Source organism: Ischnura elegans, chromosome 12, assembly GCF_921293095.1.
Source record: "Ischnura elegans chromosome 12, ioIscEleg1.1, whole genome shotgun sequence".
Classification (NCBI taxonomy): Eukaryota; Metazoa; Arthropoda; class Insecta; order Odonata; family Coenagrionidae; genus Ischnura; species Ischnura elegans.
Genome location: NC_060257.1, coordinates 6649189 through 6667347, shown reverse-complemented (window position 1 = coordinate 6667347; position 18159 = coordinate 6649189). Strand labels below are relative to the sequence as shown.

The 18159-nt window shown below is 38.0% G+C and overlaps 1 protein-coding gene across 1 annotated transcript in view; it reads left to right on the top strand.

Moving 5' to 3' along the window:
* LOC124168961 overlaps window positions 1-18159 on the top strand; it is a 61385-nt gene that overhangs the window by 38391 nt on the left and 4835 nt on the right. Inside the window, exons 3-13 of the mRNA XM_046547382.1 lie at window positions 1534-1778; window positions 4541-4740; window positions 7075-7228; window positions 7773-7808; window positions 8318-8485; window positions 9095-9401; window positions 10089-10266; window positions 11356-11467; window positions 12123-12242; window positions 14609-14785; window positions 16982-17101. Of these exons, the coding sequence (XP_046403338.1) occupies window positions 1534-1778; window positions 4541-4740; window positions 7075-7228; window positions 7773-7808; window positions 8318-8485; window positions 9095-9401; window positions 10089-10266; window positions 11356-11467; window positions 12123-12242; window positions 14609-14785; window positions 16982-17101 (1817 nt within the window). The remainder of the gene's footprint in view (window positions 1-1533; window positions 1779-4540; window positions 4741-7074; window positions 7229-7772; window positions 7809-8317; window positions 8486-9094; window positions 9402-10088; window positions 10267-11355; window positions 11468-12122; window positions 12243-14608; window positions 14786-16981; window positions 17102-18159) is intronic.

The window sequence follows — 18159 nt, the reverse complement described above, 5'->3', positions numbered from 1 at the left end:
ACCCAGGAGACGAAAGCCGTATATTTTCGTCGAAGATTTTCTTACACTAGTGAACGAATGCCACTTATATATATATGTTTCCTAGCTCTCCCCATTTTATGACGGTTGCGGGTGTATGACGTCTTTGTTTTGGGACCCAATACTGCGGGTCTTAGGCTTTACCCTCGGAATCCGGGAGCAGGTACCCAGACCTCTCGTCTTTTATTACCCCTCTAAGCAGTAAGGTCATGCAGGCCGCGGTCATGCAATTGTTTATCCAGCCAGCTTTCGAAATAAATATTTGTTCTTTTCTCAAGAAATATAGACTAAGAATTTAATTCTTTGTTTTTTGAGCAGCTTTTGCAATTTTTAAACGAATTTCTATGATAAATATTAACTTATAGCTCGAGTTCTGTATAAATATCAACATGGAAATTGTTGCTGCATTAAATGTGTTAATTTTCACCTTAGAACTTCGTTTAAAATTTGAAAAAAATGAGAAAAAAATGAGGAATTCTATTCATAGTCTGCAATTTACGTGAAAGCAACAATTATCCATATGCCAAATACAAATAAGCAATCCATAAGTTGACCGTGAACCAATGCCGCAGGTATGGTCGTGAACACAGAAAGGAGGGAGCACAACTACTCTCGGAGTCCACTATAATGGGGAGTCCTCGGGGGGAGGGGTCGAAAAAGGTTGGAGCTGAAAGCGTGTGATTATCAGCAAGACCCTTCTTAACGAATGTCCTCCAAAAATGCTCCATACCACGAAAAAGAAGAGTCTCTTGGAGGCTCAGTGCAGCAGTCATGCTAAGACGAAAACTCCCCCGTCTCGAAAGGGTTAAGATCGAGCCTCGTAGGCAGACACTTAAAATTTCCTTCCTTCCCATATTGGGCGATAGAAGACGGATGGTTTACCGGAGGAAATATTCGAGTCCTTCCCAATTAATATTCACATTTCTATGTTTTTCTGGGGTGACCTCTACCCTCACCTATCCAAAACAGACTTTGTGTTGAATCACTGAGTGAGTCTCACTTTCATTCTCACATTAACTCATTTGTGTTGATGTAACTCGTAACCTGGCATTCACAGAGGTTTTACTTTATGTCCTGACAGTGGCATAGCCAGGGGGGGAGGTCCGGGGGGGTCTGGATCCCCCCCCCCTGAAATATAAAAACCCCAATCATTTACCTTCATAAAAGAAAACAAAATATTGAAAAATCATGAATTTAAAAATATTTCTTTAACAAATGATGTTTGTTCGATTATGAAAAGTGTTAAAATTAGAGATGTGCGAATAGTATCCACAAATACTCGAATACCTCGAATACTAGAAAGTATTCGATATTCGAGATCTCGAATAATTATGCTAAAGGTACAACCTCGAATACTTTGAATTTTGCTCCATACACTGTCGCACACATGTTGTTGTTATTTGACTCAGAAAAATGTAGAGAAGTCAGGTGTTTTAGTGCATGCAGCGCCAAATGAAATTCCTGGCTACACCACTGTGTCCTGAATCTACATTTTCTTTCCTCTCATGTCCGTAGGTGTGACTACATGTGGATCACAGAGCCACCGTACGAAGCCTCAGGTGCTCCCTTCTGCGGCGTGGTCAACTCACCACCTTCGGCATCTGGAGACATTGGCCAGGCGGAATGGTTTGGGGCCTTCCCAAGGGGATACCGTGACAACTCGGCCGTCGGATATCGGTCCAGGACACGGACAGTGTCGCTGTCCCTCCTCTTTGCCTCACATCACCAGCATGCGTTCACTCTAGAGTACTCGTCAGAACGTGAGGCCACAATTCCAACCATAATGAACCCCAGCAGAATGGCCTTAAAGTTTGAGCGGAGCATAAACCAATTTCGTTCCAGTGATGCAGTAGATGCTAAGCGCTAGGTACCTACTTAGAGCTTCTCCGTCCCATGCCTGTATAGTCCAGTAAGATTTGCGTTGTACTTCATTTTTACAATTTCAAGATGAGTATTTCATGACATTCGAGTTCCTAACAGTGTATGGCGGTCATAAGATTTATATTTTATATTTTTTCAATCATACAATGTCATATTGGGGGCACAAAACTTGCATAACATTAGGTAAGGATGGGTTGCTTTTTTTATCAGTTCCTATTTAAGGTCGGTTCCTAGAATTGGTTCTTGTTTCCAGTACTTAATCCAGTATTTTGCATTCATTGCTTAGTTTTCAAAAGGCATCAATGAATTTTGTTGAGCTTTGACGAAATCAACATAAAATTATGCACCAAGTTTTCTTATTAAAAGTTATCAAGTATTTTTTCCATAAAATAACCCCATCTTAAGGAACATAATGAAAATTATTCTCAGTAAAAGTTTCCTAACTTGTTTTTGCATAAATTATCCATTCACTGATTCTCTTTGGCCTCTATTTCAATTTGAGCTCTAAGCCCTACAACTGTTTGAACTGAAGCACCAAACCTTCCTCCTCCTCATGTTTAATTATCCTCATGATTTGAATACATATTTTTAGTAAAAATCTTGCTCATTAAAATATAAGAAATATCAACGTGTAGCCAAATATTTTTAGGGGGATTTCATTGGATGGGGAAAACCCATTAAGAAGTTCATCTGGAGAGGGTTTGCCTGTGACCATATATTCCAAACATTTTTGTGGGTTTGAACCCCTTTGATCCCTGCCTCCCACTTGCTATGGCCTTGTGCAGGGGTCTCCAAACCATGGCCCATGGCCCACATCTGGCCCGACACATTATTTCATTCGGCCCACCATACTAATTCCTGTGTGTTTATGTACTTACAATCGGCTCACCTATACTGGAACCTGATTTTAATGACATTTTGAAGACAAAAGCACAGCATCATTCGTCACACTATTTTGGTGCATAAAACTAAATGCAGGGATCTATTTAGTTTACCCTGATTGTTCCAACACGGTATATTTTATTATTAAAATAAGACATGGCAATATTTCCACTGAATTTTATTAATACACAATGCGTTTCGTCGTTACAAACAGCATTATCAAGTGTGACCTAATTGATAATGTTGTTTGTAATGACGAAACGCATTGTGTAATAATAAAACTCAGTGGAAATATTGCAATGTCTTATTTTAATAATATTAAGAACTTCCACCATATCGTGCCTAATATCATACAAGATATACCTAATAATAAGATACAAGGTATATTTTAATTTTTCCATCTTTATACTCAATGAGGAATTTAAATTACTGGCACTGATTTCTTTATTATTTATTACTTCAGCCCTCGTAAATGTGGGAAATATGTAATGTGGTGCTTACATTGAAAAGTTTGGAGACCCCAGGTCTTGGGAAATATTCTCTACTCATACTGATAACCACCCTTGCCGTAGTATATTTTAAAAAAAACCATCACCTTTTGCCTCAATTATTATTATTCTATTTTTCTCCCCATCGAATGGCTACTCTCACACTGCTAAAACATGACGCCTGAATCAGAGTGCCAGAACCCTTTGCTTTTGAAGACCTAATGTAACATATCCTTCTTTTTTTCCATCTGTTTTACTGATTGAAGTGGAAACTTTTTTAGGGAAATTATCTGTAGTCTGTAGTTAATTTGGAGTATTCCAAACAATATTTATACTACTTAAACGATTTATTCCATTCCTTTTGCTTTGTTTTAATATTTTGCTGTATATTTGCATGTGAATGAAAATGGAGTGATACATATTTGTGGGAAAAAACTTTTTTATAGATGAAAAGTTTGACACCCATTTTCTGTGCCAATTTTAATTAGTTCAATGGGTTAACCCAAATTTTCCTTTTAAACTGAGGGATAACCAATGCTCCAAGCAATTTGTGAAAGGAAAAGAAAGTGACAAAATTGAAATAAGTAATCGGAGAAATCTGTTGTGATAAAGTTGTCCAGGCATTCGCCTCATTTTCTGTTGTCTGTGTGGAGGAGAGTTTTGCTAGAAATCTTGCAGGAAACTGTTGCCCTCAGAAAACAAAAATGTGGTGAAAGCCTAAAAAATATTGTCTCATCAACCACTTTGGGAAGTATTTGCTAGAGTGAAATTTATTGATGATTTCTTGCCAAGAGTTTTATATTTCCTTTCACCCATTTCTGCCCACTATTGCCATATCGCTACATCCTAATAGTCGGAGCATATGAGGCTCTTGAAGAAAACCTGCACTCCTATTCAATATAGATGCCCACTATCTGTAAATGGCATGCAAGTACCATTAAATTGAGCAGGAAACAGCATTGTATGGATAATTATAACTTTCCTTAATCCAAGAATATGCTTGCCCTGAAAATTCATCCTTTTTATCAAGGTCGCTTGAATAAATTGAACTACATTAGATCCTGACCTCGTTATCACCCATGGCTATGGGTCATTCCGTAGGAATGAGTTGATGAATCACCATAATATTTTAAAGGTGATCACAGAAGCAGTGTACCTACCCAAATACCTTCAAAATTGCAAGCAGAAAGTTTTCTGGGTGGAAATTGGCTTAACTTGGTTTTGCTAATTTGCCAACTGGCTTTCTCATTTTCCTGTTTTGAATATTGCAGGCAATCGTCAGTTCCACAAGGGATATCGTCCAAACCCGTCGGCCAACGCGACGACTGGGGGTATTCTCTCCTCCCCCTTCTTCCCCTCCCTCTACCCAAGGGACCTGGGGGCCGAGCACTTCATCATCAGCCCCGATCCCTCGGCCCGCGTCCGTCTACTCTTCTCGGACTTCCAGCTCGCCGCCTCATCCATCGTCGAGGTGAGAAACCAATGGACAGGTTGATGCACAATGAGAAGGAATGGCTATCAGGCTTTGGGAAAATCCTAGCCATGCTGTACAATGCTGCTAATACTATAGAGCTGTGGCGTAGTGAGGGGGAGATTTGGGAGATAAACCCCCCCCAGAGCTAAGATTTTTAAGTTTAATCCATTTCACTCAATTGGATTAATATTACTTATCAAATAGTGTAAATATTAATGAAATATCCCTCCGAAGGCCGTAAAACTCACCATTTTCAACCATTTATCTGAAAAATTTTCTAGGGTAGGGCCTCCGCACCTCCTGCTTACCCTAGTGGGTATTCCACACCCTCAGACACCCCAGTGTTTTGCACCTGGACTCCCCCTAGACTTAATTCCTAGCTGCTCTAGAGTGGTTATTTACCTTAACAAATGCTCTGTTTAGGTTTCTCAGTTGTCTGCATAGTGCCAGTAATACAGTGATACTACATACACAGAGTTAATGGTTTAATAGATAATGGTCTCCAGAAGATTTTCTCATGTCCCAAGCTTTTATGCAGTTGAAAAGGTGTGTGGGGATTAGGAATAGTGTTTTTTTACTTGTAGATGATATGAATTACCCTTAAATGGTACAATTCACTTCCATTCCCTTGAAGATAACTTTAAATGCCATTTTACAGTTGCAAATTTGTGCTATATCGAATGCTAGAGCTTATATGGGTCTTCAGTGCTTTTTTCCTGACATCTTGAAGCTAAAATACTGGCTTAGAGCCCTTCAGAGATTAAATGACCAATATTGGTTAATTGATTGAGTAATCTAAAATGGCTACTCAGGACGTCCACTGGGTAATTGTTGAAATTGCATATACATATGTAGCAAAGGAGATTGAATGTTAAGATTTTCAGACTAAATGGCTACTTGAAATTCTTGCAGCCCCAAAGAGGATCTTCAAAATACACAAAAATGTAATAAAGGATGAGATCCTATTGCTACAGCTGGCATCCCATGCATTTTGATAGTGTTGGCAAATATTATGAGAATCCTCAAAAGGTATGGAATTGATTCGTACTTTCAGCCCTGCTCTAAACTCTAAAGACCATCTATAGAGAGCCAAAGATCCATGTGGACTTGCAACTCCTCCTGGTGCTTAGCGGCGAGTGTGGACAACAGTGTGTGGGGGAGATGGGGATAGCGGTGGCAATCAGTTTAGAGGAACATCAAAGGACCTCTGACTCTTCCAACTCAAAAAATCTGCAGTGGAAGACCATGCCATCAGCCATAGCCATTCCATCCATGGGGTGGAACTGGGTATAAATCTTGAAGTGTGAGATAAAATTCTGGGAGAGATTAAAAAATGAATGCATTGTGATAATTTCAATCGTGACATGGGGTACACACTAAGCAATGCCTAAAAGCCAATGCTGAGGAGGATCTGATTGGCCCACAAAGAGCACAAACCGGCCAATCAGGGGAGACCTCGGGAGGAGGACCAGGAGCAGACACGAAACTAGACAATTGCACAAAACTATTATCAGCCCTGAAGATGGGAATGTTGGCTGCAATGTCAACAATTATTTGGTGGGACCCCTGAGTAGCCTTCCAAGAAGCTCCCCATGAAACAATAAGTGACCTTTTATGCAGTCACGTGCATGGATGCAAATAGTACGCATCTCTTGTCTGGGACCCACATTTTAAAGGAGAGGTGAAGAAATTGGAGCAGGTGCAGAGAAAAGCTGCGAGGTATGTGTTGGGAAAGCACAAGAAAATGGAAAGTGTTTCGGAAATGCTCAGAGTCCTGAGGTGGGAGAGTTTATAAGAGAGGAGGAAAAGAAGCAGGCTATGTGGCATGTTTAGAATTATGAGTGGGGAAAAAGCATGGAAAGAGTTTGGGAAGGACATTTAAAAAGATTTGTTAGAAAAAATGATCACCAGTTCAAGATAAAGTGCTGATCACGAAGGGCAAATGCAAAGCAGTTCTCCTTCTTGAATAGGACCATAAGGGACTGGAACGACCTACCAGCAAAACTATTTGAGCCCTTCCCGAAAAATTTACATATTTTTAAAAAGCTGTTGAAGAAGTAGGGACCAAGGGTTTCATATAATGTTTTCTATTGTTTTTGCATCATATGTATATGTTACCACCTAATGCCAATGGCCAATGGCCCACTTGTAACAATGTAATAATAGTAATATATAAACACCAAGGATGAAGTTAGCCATGAAAAAATATTTGGCTTAGCCAGGATCCAAGTTGACCTTTACGTACATTGACGTACTCCAGGAAAACAACAAAGAAAACTTCAATTAACTCTTTGGTGATTTTTTGATCTCTTTCATTCTTCTCTTTAATAGTTCTATGACTGGAACGGGACACGTTTGGAAGTGAGTAGCGGAGCTCAATTCAGGCCGCCTGTTGTCCTATCTTCGGGGCCATCCCTTCTCGTCAGATTCTATGCCAATGGAGGGACAGGTCTTGGATACAAGGCAACATATTCTTTTCTTACTGGTAAGGAAATGTTTTAAACAGCCCATCCTTGAAAAGTTGTGATTAATGTAAAAATACGTGGTCCATATTTTTTTGTCAGTATCATATTATTATAATTGCCAAGAGTATTGCTGAGAAAATGCCGAGTCTATAGGAGCTTTCTTGTCTTGAAGTTGTTCCATTATGACTTAACTGAAAAAATCAGTTTTAAAAAAGTTGCCAATTCAGTATTCCGGCAATCAGCACTTCATATAATCCAGCAATATTAGAATTTGTTGAATTTAAATCTCTACGTAGTTGCCCTGAGCACTTGCTTTGTCACTTGTATAAATTTAATTGTAGTTTAATGAAAACTTCACCCTTTCTGCATGACAATGTAAAAGATAAGAATTCTAAAATCTCATAATTTTTATCATTATAAAAAAAATCTATCAAAACAAGGATAAAATGGATGTTATGAAACTTTCGAAGGCAAAAATCTCATATTCACTCACAAGAGAATGTGAAATGTATCTTTACCCTGGCTTAAAATCAAATTTCCTGAATTTTTAAATTCATTTTGCAGGACAGATTGCTGACAACATCTTGAAGCCTTTCACAGGTAAGGTTTTTCATTCAAAATTTGATGATTCTTTAGCTATGTTTGCTTTTCCCTAGTCCTAGATCCCTTCTTATTGTACTGTGTTTCTGTTAGATTTTCATCGGCTGATTGATTTCACTAGTTGTTACACAACCACATATATTTCTCCAATTAACTAAGTGGAGAATTATGCGAAGGAATAATTATCCGTGTTAATCTGGCATGCTACATGCCTCTCTTGCTTCCTACAGTTTTTACTGATGTGTAATACATACCAACTTTCAAAGAAAACAATTGAGTGAGCGAAATTTTTTATTCAACGCATTAATAAATAGTAAAAAAGTTGATTTTTATTAATATTCCCTTCGGAAAAAAAATATACATAATTCTGCTGCCAAAGTCTTACAAAATGCATTAATTTAGTGAAAATGGCAGGTATTTTCATTCGTTGTAACTAAGATTTCAGGCTGTATATTGTCTTATGAGATTTTCAGTGTGCACCGTTTTAATCTTTGTCTCTTGTTTTGCAGATTGTGGTGGTTTTGTGGAGGACATTGGTGGCGCAATCACCATGATGGAGATGGTACCTCCCGGAAGCATGAGGGCGTATGACTGCGTTTGGATTGTCAGGCCCCCCAAGTTCCGTGCTCACCTCAAGACACACCTGTACCTGAGGGTGGCCCAGTTCCAGGACATGGGTGCGTTTAAAGAGTCATTGCTCTCCTCGGCATAATGCAATATATGTATTTATTTGCCCAGTAGACACTACATAGGATACAATCACTCAGCAAGTGTATAAGGCTTGCCTGGATGCAGTGCTCGATCCAGGGGGTAGCGATACACATTCAGATCCTGATCTATGTATTGTGCATGTACGCAAAGCCTAAATGGTAAAATGTACGCAAAAAACAACTATATTTTTGCACTATGGGTCATAACTTACCCTGATTACCATTATTTTGGCAGTTTTCGTGAAATCGTATGACGAATTAATGGTGTTGGTATTTAGGCGTCTCTCTCTAACTAATTATTTAAAATTTTTCAAAAATCTTTTTTTGCCTACTCTTTTATACCCAAGGTTCATTGAAATCCAATTGACCATTTTGAAGATTTAAAAAAAATTTTGGGACAGCTTAATGGGGTATATTTCTAAGTTTTTTAATAAATGCAAAATGCTGAAAAATTCAAAGAGGTTGTATACGGTGAGGATATGAATCTCTCTTATAAATCAACAGGCTTCTCTACCAGTCTTCTATAAAACTCCAGCAGCACTCAATGAGTTTGTTTCATTTGTTTATTGTTGGTAGGTGGCAGCACTGAGCTGCACGTCCGGCAAGGCACCACTTCGGAGACCCCCCTGTTGGAGGTGCTGCGCCTTCCCTCGCCCTCGGCAGCTTCCCCCATGAGGCACCATGGGTCTTCTTCCACGCGGTACAAGCGGCACGTCTCCCACAATGCCGATGCTCCTCCACATCGCAACTCCCACCTCTTTGGTTGGCTTCAGCAACAGGCTATCATTCACCCCAATGGCTTGGCTAGTCCGATTGCCTCGGAGATTGCAGAACCAGTTCCCTTGATGGGTGCTGTCAACAGAAATGCAGATTCCACTTACAGGTAAAGACCTAGCGGTTAATGTCTCTCAATCGTTTTCAGCCAAAAATATTGATTAACCCTATTACTGCCGGCCCATTTCAGGATGTGGGATGTACGAAGACTGCCAAGGCTATTTTCTGGAATTAGCAACATTTCACATTTAAAAACTTTTCAACTACTTAATTTTATTTAATACGTCTACATTTTTTTCCCAATTCTTAAGATATATTTACATCTTATAACCATAGATAGATTATGGGGATTTACTTAAAGTACAGCCGTTGAAAAGGCCACAACCAGGAAATAATTCTGGCCAATAAATCGGCCCCTGGCCTTTTTCGCTCAACCAGCGAGGGCCGATATATCGGCCCGGTGGCAGTAAAACGGTTAACAAAATATAAATTTAAAAAACTATCTTCAACAAAAGAAGATGGTAAATGATTTCAAAAATTAGGACCATGGTCACATGCATGATTAGGATTAGGCTTTATTAGGGTCCATACCTCTTCCCCATGCAAGAGAACAGGCTGTATTATGACTGTGTATACATATTCTAATTTTGGTATTTCTTGACAGGAGTTTACACTTCAATAATTTTGATAGCCTCCAGTAACACATATTTGCTTAATTTTTATCTCTTCTTCTATTTTATTTCGGCTGTCAAAGGTAGCAAATAAATATTATTATCGTTATCATCGTTGAATGCAGGATTATTCCTAGTGGTGAGGATCTGCCCGTGGAAGTGCCGTTGTGGGAGACGAATCAGCCCACGACAGGAGCGCCCTCTTCTCCACTCGCCCTCATGGCCAGCCCAGTCACCGACCAGCCCAGATCACCCCCTCCACGCAGACGTCGACCCCCACCCCCTGTTGCAGCAAGGAAACAGGTACATATATCACTAACCACTGTCGCAACTCTACAAAACAGTCTCAGGGGACTTTGCTAAATATTTTCTTTATTAATCCTCGTAACAAGTTCCTCAATATCTCATTAGGAATTGTGGAAGTAACAAAGTGTATTTCATTATTAATCCTCAATATCTCGTTTGACTCTGTTGATTCTCTCTGGGCAGTGATTTATTTTATCCAATTTTCAGAAAAATTGCATATGAGATCCTGATACATACCAGTATACAACTTTTCCACATAGGACTCAGTCATTCCCAAAAAAATATTATTATTCTGCTCAGCCTAGTGTATATATGGACTACTTAAATTTATAAGAACTAACAAGCTCCTATATATGTACATGGAGCTTTGAATTTTTCTTAGGGTTATAAAGGGTACTTAAAGAATTATCAAGATTTATAGTTGGAATTTGAATGCTTATGGGAACTTCAAGAATTATCCAGGACTTATGGATGAGGATTATAATTGTCTGTGAGGCTTAAATTTTGAAAAGCATTTTTGGTGACAACAACAATAATGATAATAATGTTGTATTTTTCCAGATATCAAGTAGTTACAAAGAATACACTGATGCGGGGCACATCAGGTTACAGAAACTTAATACGTACAATGGATACGGGATACATGTCGAACATTATCTAAAAATTCATCAATGGAGTAAAATAATTTTTATTTCAGATTCCTTAGTACGTCAGTCTTAAATGCAGCTACATTTTTTAAGCCTTATTTGTGACAATCTTGCCAATTCTTGACAATCCTCTAATGATTTGAACATATTTTATGAACTTTATTTATTTTAACCCATTGCAACCCAATTTCACTTCCAAGCAACATCATAAATGTATATATTTTCGGCTCTATTCAGGAAAGATTCAAACTACGTGTTCTTTTGTGCTGTTAAGTTTAATGATAAAATATTTAGCTGCCACATTAAATGTGATTGAGTCGAAAATTTTCACATTTTTAAGGTGAGAAGTCTTGAAATTTAAGTTCTCCCTGAAGCAGCTTTGGGTTAGATGGGGTTATTTTAAACCCCTGATACACCGTGTCTTGCTTTTTTTTTTTAGGTTGGTCGAGAGCATGTTTTACCCTTGGAAGTTGGTTTCTACGTGACTCTTAGTGGTACATTTGCCCATGAATCCAGGCTTTCCATTGTGTACACAGCTTTTAGCTATATGGGTAAGTCTTATCTTTACTTGTTTACAATTATTTTCGCAGTTTAATTTTAACTATCCTGATCTACATAATATCGTTCATTTCTCACTCTTTATAGAATTGAAATCAATTTTACCAACAATGCAGGAAGCTCATCTTCGAAGGGATAAATATTTACAAAATATAAATAAGTCTTTGCTGTAGTAAAATGGCATTTTAAAGTAATTTTTTTCATTTTTCTAAACATTTATCATGCATTCTCTTAAAGTAATGTTTTTCATGAATTCTTGGGCATTAATGAGAAGGAGATTTAGCAGTTACCATTTGAATCTAGTCTTCTGGTAAAGAGCCATTGAGTTTTTAATTTTTGAGTCATACAGTTTATTAATTCACTATTTTCTTTATATCATTCATATTTTTTTATATTTTTAGTACCTACACAATCATATAAATTGGTGATGAGGCCTGTAAAATACATAATAATAATAATTTATTTTTTCCAAGGATATAACAATGAAAACGTAAGACACATAAAAAGTGCAAGATTTAAGTTTAAAGTATATTTCACTGCATCACGTACATCATATTAATATTTTTGAATTATTGAAAATAATTAGAATGTATGATTTCAAGAAAAAATATGTTTGAAAAATGAGGGAAAAATCCTTGTCCTCTCTAGATTGCTTTGCTGGATCTGATTTCCTGTGCAAGAACCACCGGTGCATCCCTGGTAGACTCACCTGCGATGGTTTTGATCACTGCGGAGATGCCAGTGATGAACCTCCATCATGCCATACTGGTAAGGATTTATTATCTGCTTTGAGTCAAGAAGACTGTGGAGAAGAGTGGTTCATCTGAAGACAGAAGCCCATTTTTTTCATGAAAAGTTCGATCTAGAAGTTGTCTGGAGCAGGACAGCATGTCAACGTGGTTTGGTCATCCACCTGGAAAGATGTATTTCGATCAGTATTCAGACTCCCTTTCACAATAACCTTGTGCTCTGTAAATGGCAAATGGGAAAAATTGTAACAAATTTAAACAACATAATACAGTTGAGGGAAAAAAAATCGGGAAAATCCCTCAAATCGGGAAAGCTTTGGGACCAAAGTGTTTCTGGATTTCTGGTTTTTCTGGATTTTTGGTCTTTAGCTTCTATATTTAGTTAATTAATTGATTTATCAATGCGTTCAGGCTCTTGTGCTTGATATTTGAGATCCATACGTGTCCCTGCCTAAGTTGTTAGCGTATGTTCACAGGATGTGCTAATCAGTGGTGCAGCGAGGGGGGTTTTAGGGGATAAACCCCCCCCCCCAGAGCTTAGAGAAATATTTAAGTTTAATCCATTTTGCTTGATTGGATTAGGATCACTTATGTAATAGCGGGACAATTAATCAAATATCACTCAGAAATTCGTAAAACTCGCCATTTTGAACCATTAATCTTAAAATTTTTCGCCCCCGCTTCTCCTGCTTACCCTGGCGGGTATGCAATAACCCCACATCCCAAAGTATTAGTTGGACCTAAAACACCCCCCCCAGCCTTAGCTCTTAGCTTCCGGATTTGAGGTCCTCAACTGTGCTTCAAATTGATTTCCATGGGAAAATATTCCTCTTGACTGGGAAACAAACTGTGAACCCTTCATTGTCTGGGTCAGTGTGTAGACCACTGTGCCATTCAAGTTCCTCGATTCTCGTGGGAAATTTTGCTGAGTCTTAGGTGAATGCTTATACAACAGGTAGCACCATGAACCTTGGTATAATTGCCATGGGAAACCAAGAGCATGATCAGCATAGTAGTATGCCAAAGGTATATGGTTTCACTCCAAGTCCAGGGGAATTATATTCCACTGAATTTGTATTAATGTCACTGCCTTTTACATGGCAGAATTGTAATATGTACTTGCAAAGCGTGGCTTAACCCTTAAACTGCTGTTCAATCTCCGAAAACCATCTCCTCACATGCGGCGAAAAGGTTAATATGCGTTTCGTTGGGCCATGGAGCAGGTACTTTCAGGATGGGCATGGTACACCCTCCAAAGGGTCGCTAATCCAGAACCCTTTCCTCGACAAGCTCACCCTCGCTGGCCCATATCTTGGACCCTCCGAGCGTGGGGTCTCCCTCCCGAAAAGTGACCGCTCTGACTGCAATTTGAAAATCAACCAATCAATCCAATGTTAAAAAAATGATTGTTTGTAACACACTCCTGCCAATCAAGCAATCAAGTACGTCTTTGAACCATGTTTCTGCGATAAAAAATAACGATTTTATTAACTTTGCTAAAAACGTGGCTGCAGACCACCGGAAATTGGCCATTTTTGCAAAGTTAATAAAATCGTTATTTCTTATCGCAGAAACACGTTTCAAGGACGTACTTGATTGCCTGATTGGCATGAGTGCAATGCAAACAATCATTTTTTGATGATCGCATTGATTGATAGATTTTCAAAATGCAGTCAGATCGGTCACTTTTGGGGAGGGAGGCCCCCTTCGAAGTGCTTTTGTCAAAAGTGCATAGCAGGGAGGAAGTAAAAGTACGTTCACAGCAGCCTGCCGTGCGAATGCACGTTCACAGCCTCAGTGAAAGGGTTAAGCACTGGAATGGGGTCTGCCACTGGTAGAAGCTTCTTGGAACTATGAAGAAACTATGCTATTTAGGTTCCTTGATTCCCATGGCAATTACCAATGTTCATGGTGCTAGATGTTAGGCCTTAGTGGTCCATTAAGGATGGCAATTCAAGGGAATATGGGCCCCCAAGAATACACTACCTGATATGAGCTTCATTCTAGTGCGTAAGCTGCACTTTGCAGTAAATGTGATGCATGTAATACAATTTTACGACATGAAAGGCTGTAAAATTCACATCAATTGCCATGTAACAGTTGTAACAGTTATCATAAGGCATTTTAATATTTTGACTGACTTTATTTTTGCACAAAGCATTTTGTTGCTTCATTAACATTTCCAATTGTTTTTGTTGCAATGAAATGTGTTGTGCAAAAATGAATTCAGTGGAAATGTTGAAATGTCTTATTTAATTAATATTAATAAATTTCACCACATTGCGCCACATATCATACAAGAATAGCATTAAGATATGTGTTTCCCTTTTGCATAGAGCGTATGATATGTTGCGATTGGCCGGGCCCATGTATGTCTGCTTTCAGATGGGGATGGTGGTCTACTGGATGGACCGGGAGGAATCGGAATGATGGGAGGAATGGGTTCTGACAATGGTCTCGACCGCCATTGGTACTCCCACACACCAAATTACTACTTCCCGAAAATGGAGAGATACCCAGACCTAAAGACTGCCACTCTGGTGTTCATTGTCAGCAGTTTAGGTGAGTTAAAACTCCTTCCTACCACTTACGTTAGTCCTGAAGTATCAAGTACATGAGGATGAAAAATCTGGCCATGAAAAATGGTACTAAATCCACATTTAAAGTTATATTAACATATACTCAACAGAAAATTTTATATTTTTTTGTTATGCATAATTAAGCATTATGAATTTAAATGCATTATGCAGTACATATAATTTATCTGAAAGAAAACATCTGGGGTGCATCCTTTTATTTCTGCGACCCTTATATTTCTCGGAGAAGTAAAAGATTGGAACTTTAAGGAGGCTCTTCAACAAAAGTTTTTTTTCAATAGGTTAACTAACAGTCTTAAAATATATAATTGACGAATGTCTTAAAGCTGCCTGTCTATGCATATCACACTTTCTACATTCACAATAATAAATTAATTTGTAGGAGGCAAAGTTTTTATTTTTCTTCCTTCTGCATTAGACACATTATCGCTGACAGGTTTTGCATACCACCAAGGTGCCGCAGAAAGTAATGAACTGTGCTACTCAAGGCCGGATCCAAATTTTTTTTGTGGGGGAGGGGCCTGACAGGCAAACAATCTTTATATTTGACATTTAAAGCAACGTACAAAAATTACTATGCGAAATATTCTCTTCATTTTAATATGAAAGTTACTAATATGAAATTAAATCATTGAGGCTCTGTAATACACAAAACAAACATAATGATAACCGTATTAAAAATCTTTTCAATTTTTTAAGCGTCTCGGGGGGAAGTACGTGTCCCCCCTAAATCCGCCTACGGTGCTACCCCGAAACAAAGATCTTAATCCCCCAGGCGTAAGTGATTATAGTACCATTGTAAATATGTATAAGACCGAAACACAGATTTATATCCTTAACGTTTATGCAACCCTCAAATACGTTCGGTCGTGCACATTGTATATAACCACGGGTGGCCCATCCATCTGGCAATTCTTTGGTTTGAATTGAAAGGCATTTATAAGTTTACTGCCAAAAGTTTCAGTGAATATTTACTGGTTTAAACAAAATCATCCACTGGTAAACTGTGGCGGATGTTGACAAACATAGCAGAACCACCATTCTAACTTTTTTATATCATAAGATGGCATTGTCTTGAATATATGTATAATCACTTTAATTAAAAATTTCTGAAGGTCTGCCTGTGACTTGATTATTTTTTATTACGATGAAAGAAAGTAACTCAAGATATCTTTTGCGCCCCCCTTGAGCTTTCTTTGTATCTGCTACTGCTGGTAATTTTGTGAATAATCAGAGCTTGTCGAAGACTTTGAAGTGCATCAAATTCACAGTCCCTGCTTACTTGAGATACTTTTCAAGCATTTGTGGTTCATACCTTTAATGTTTTGTATTCATTCTGAGATTGCACTGGATGTATGGGTCATTTCCAGTGAAAATAGAGTGACATATAATAAGAATCTCTGAGAAATTATTACATTCTTCCCTAGTCCTAATTCTCATTGATCAATTGGCTATGAGGATATGTGATTGTGCAGAAACTTATTCCTGCTCAGACTTCAGAGAGGAATGAGTTGCTTGTTTCCACATTCATTGGCCTTTGTGTCATTGTATTGGTGGAAGCAGGTATGGGACCTCTTAATTCATTGCTAAATTAAACTGAGCCTTGCTAAGTCCCTTCAAGTGCAGGGGCCTCAGTGAAATAGGCAACTCAGCCATCTGTAACCGTGTATTATTATATTATTAACCAATTAATTTTGAACTGAAGATGACTGTCAAAGGCTATACAGGTAATGCCTTGGTGTGAGTTCCAAAGAAATACAGGAAAATTATTTGTGAATCTTAAAAAATTATTTTTACTCATAAGGCCAAATGATGATACATATTTCCTTCTTCTTTATTGAAATATTTCACTCCCAAATGTAAGTAGATGGTGTTCTGCTCCTTTTAAAATTCATTTCTATGTTTTAATTTCACAAAATTTGTATCAAGGGTAATTTTTACTTCACAAAATTATATTTTTAACTGCAATGTGTCATTTCAACAATATCTTGTTAAGGTAATTATTTATCAATTAACATTAGTAATTTTTTTTGCAAAGAGAAAATTTTGAAGATGATATGGAAATTGTGGAAAATTCAGTGAACTTCTGTTTGATAGTTGAGTGACCATCTGAGCTTTTCAAAATGAATGCAGGTAATCACTTTTTTTCTTGTTCTATCAGGTCTCATACTTCTCATCGCAGCCTTGATCATCCTGCTCTATCGAATGGGTTCTCGGGCACGCCAACACCGTGAGCTCCAGAGCAGACTGCAAACCATCAGCGATCTCCTCGGAGAGTATGGTATGTACGAGTTCCCTACTTTACCAATTGATATTCTGAAAGAGAAACTGATCAGTTGCAAAGCAACTTAATTAATGATGGGTCATCTACTACCGGGGGTGAAGTTACTCAAAGGTAGAGACATGGTAGGGAAAGCAAACCTTAAAAAAGTGGGATAAAACATTTTGATCAGAGCATTTTTTAACTCGTTGCGTACCGGGGTAAGCTAATGTTTAGAATATAACTTTACCCAATCAAATTATATGATGCATTAATTCATTATGAATAACGAACAACAACTGAAAACGTACTAACAAATATGTATTGCACGCTTTAAAATTGTTTAGGTTGACGCGCCTAAATGACGAAAATCTTCGTCATCCGTCCGGAACGTTTGGGAAGAAAATGACGAGAATTCTCGCCATTCGTACGCAATGTGTTAATGGCTAAACAAAATAGTACGATTCACAATTTAAATTAAGGTTTTTCAGTTCTCCTGATGTCTGAGTGAACGTTACCACAATTTTATTTTTGTGTGAATAAAAAGCAAATACTCATTTCAACTTTCATAAAAACTAAGGGCTCAAAACTTTTGTGAGACAAATAACTGCTTAACGTGGATAACAAGTCTACAACAATTATGACCACCTGAGGACAACAGGGTGGTAAATATCCATACCTATTTTTCTAAAAACTTTAAAAAATTGGCTGTTTACTTGCCCTAAAATTGAAAAAAAAATTAGTTGAATTAAATTTGATAATTATTATAATATTTTTATTTAATCAAATAAATTATTTTCGTTTATGTTTTTACATGTCCTTTTTTCCACTATTTATGAACCTTTCCACTATTATAAACACAGGTTTGCCTTCTAGATCACCTAAAGCTCCTAACATTTTGTATTTTTCTGTGTTTGTAATTATTGTGGAGTAATAAATATTGTTATTATTGTTAGGATCTTGAATTAAGAACACTTGCTCGCATAGCCAGCTGGGTCCACAGGGCAATTAACACAAAATGCATGATACATGCACAGGCCCTATCCCCTTCCCCTCTTTCACTATGGCCCTGTGCCGAA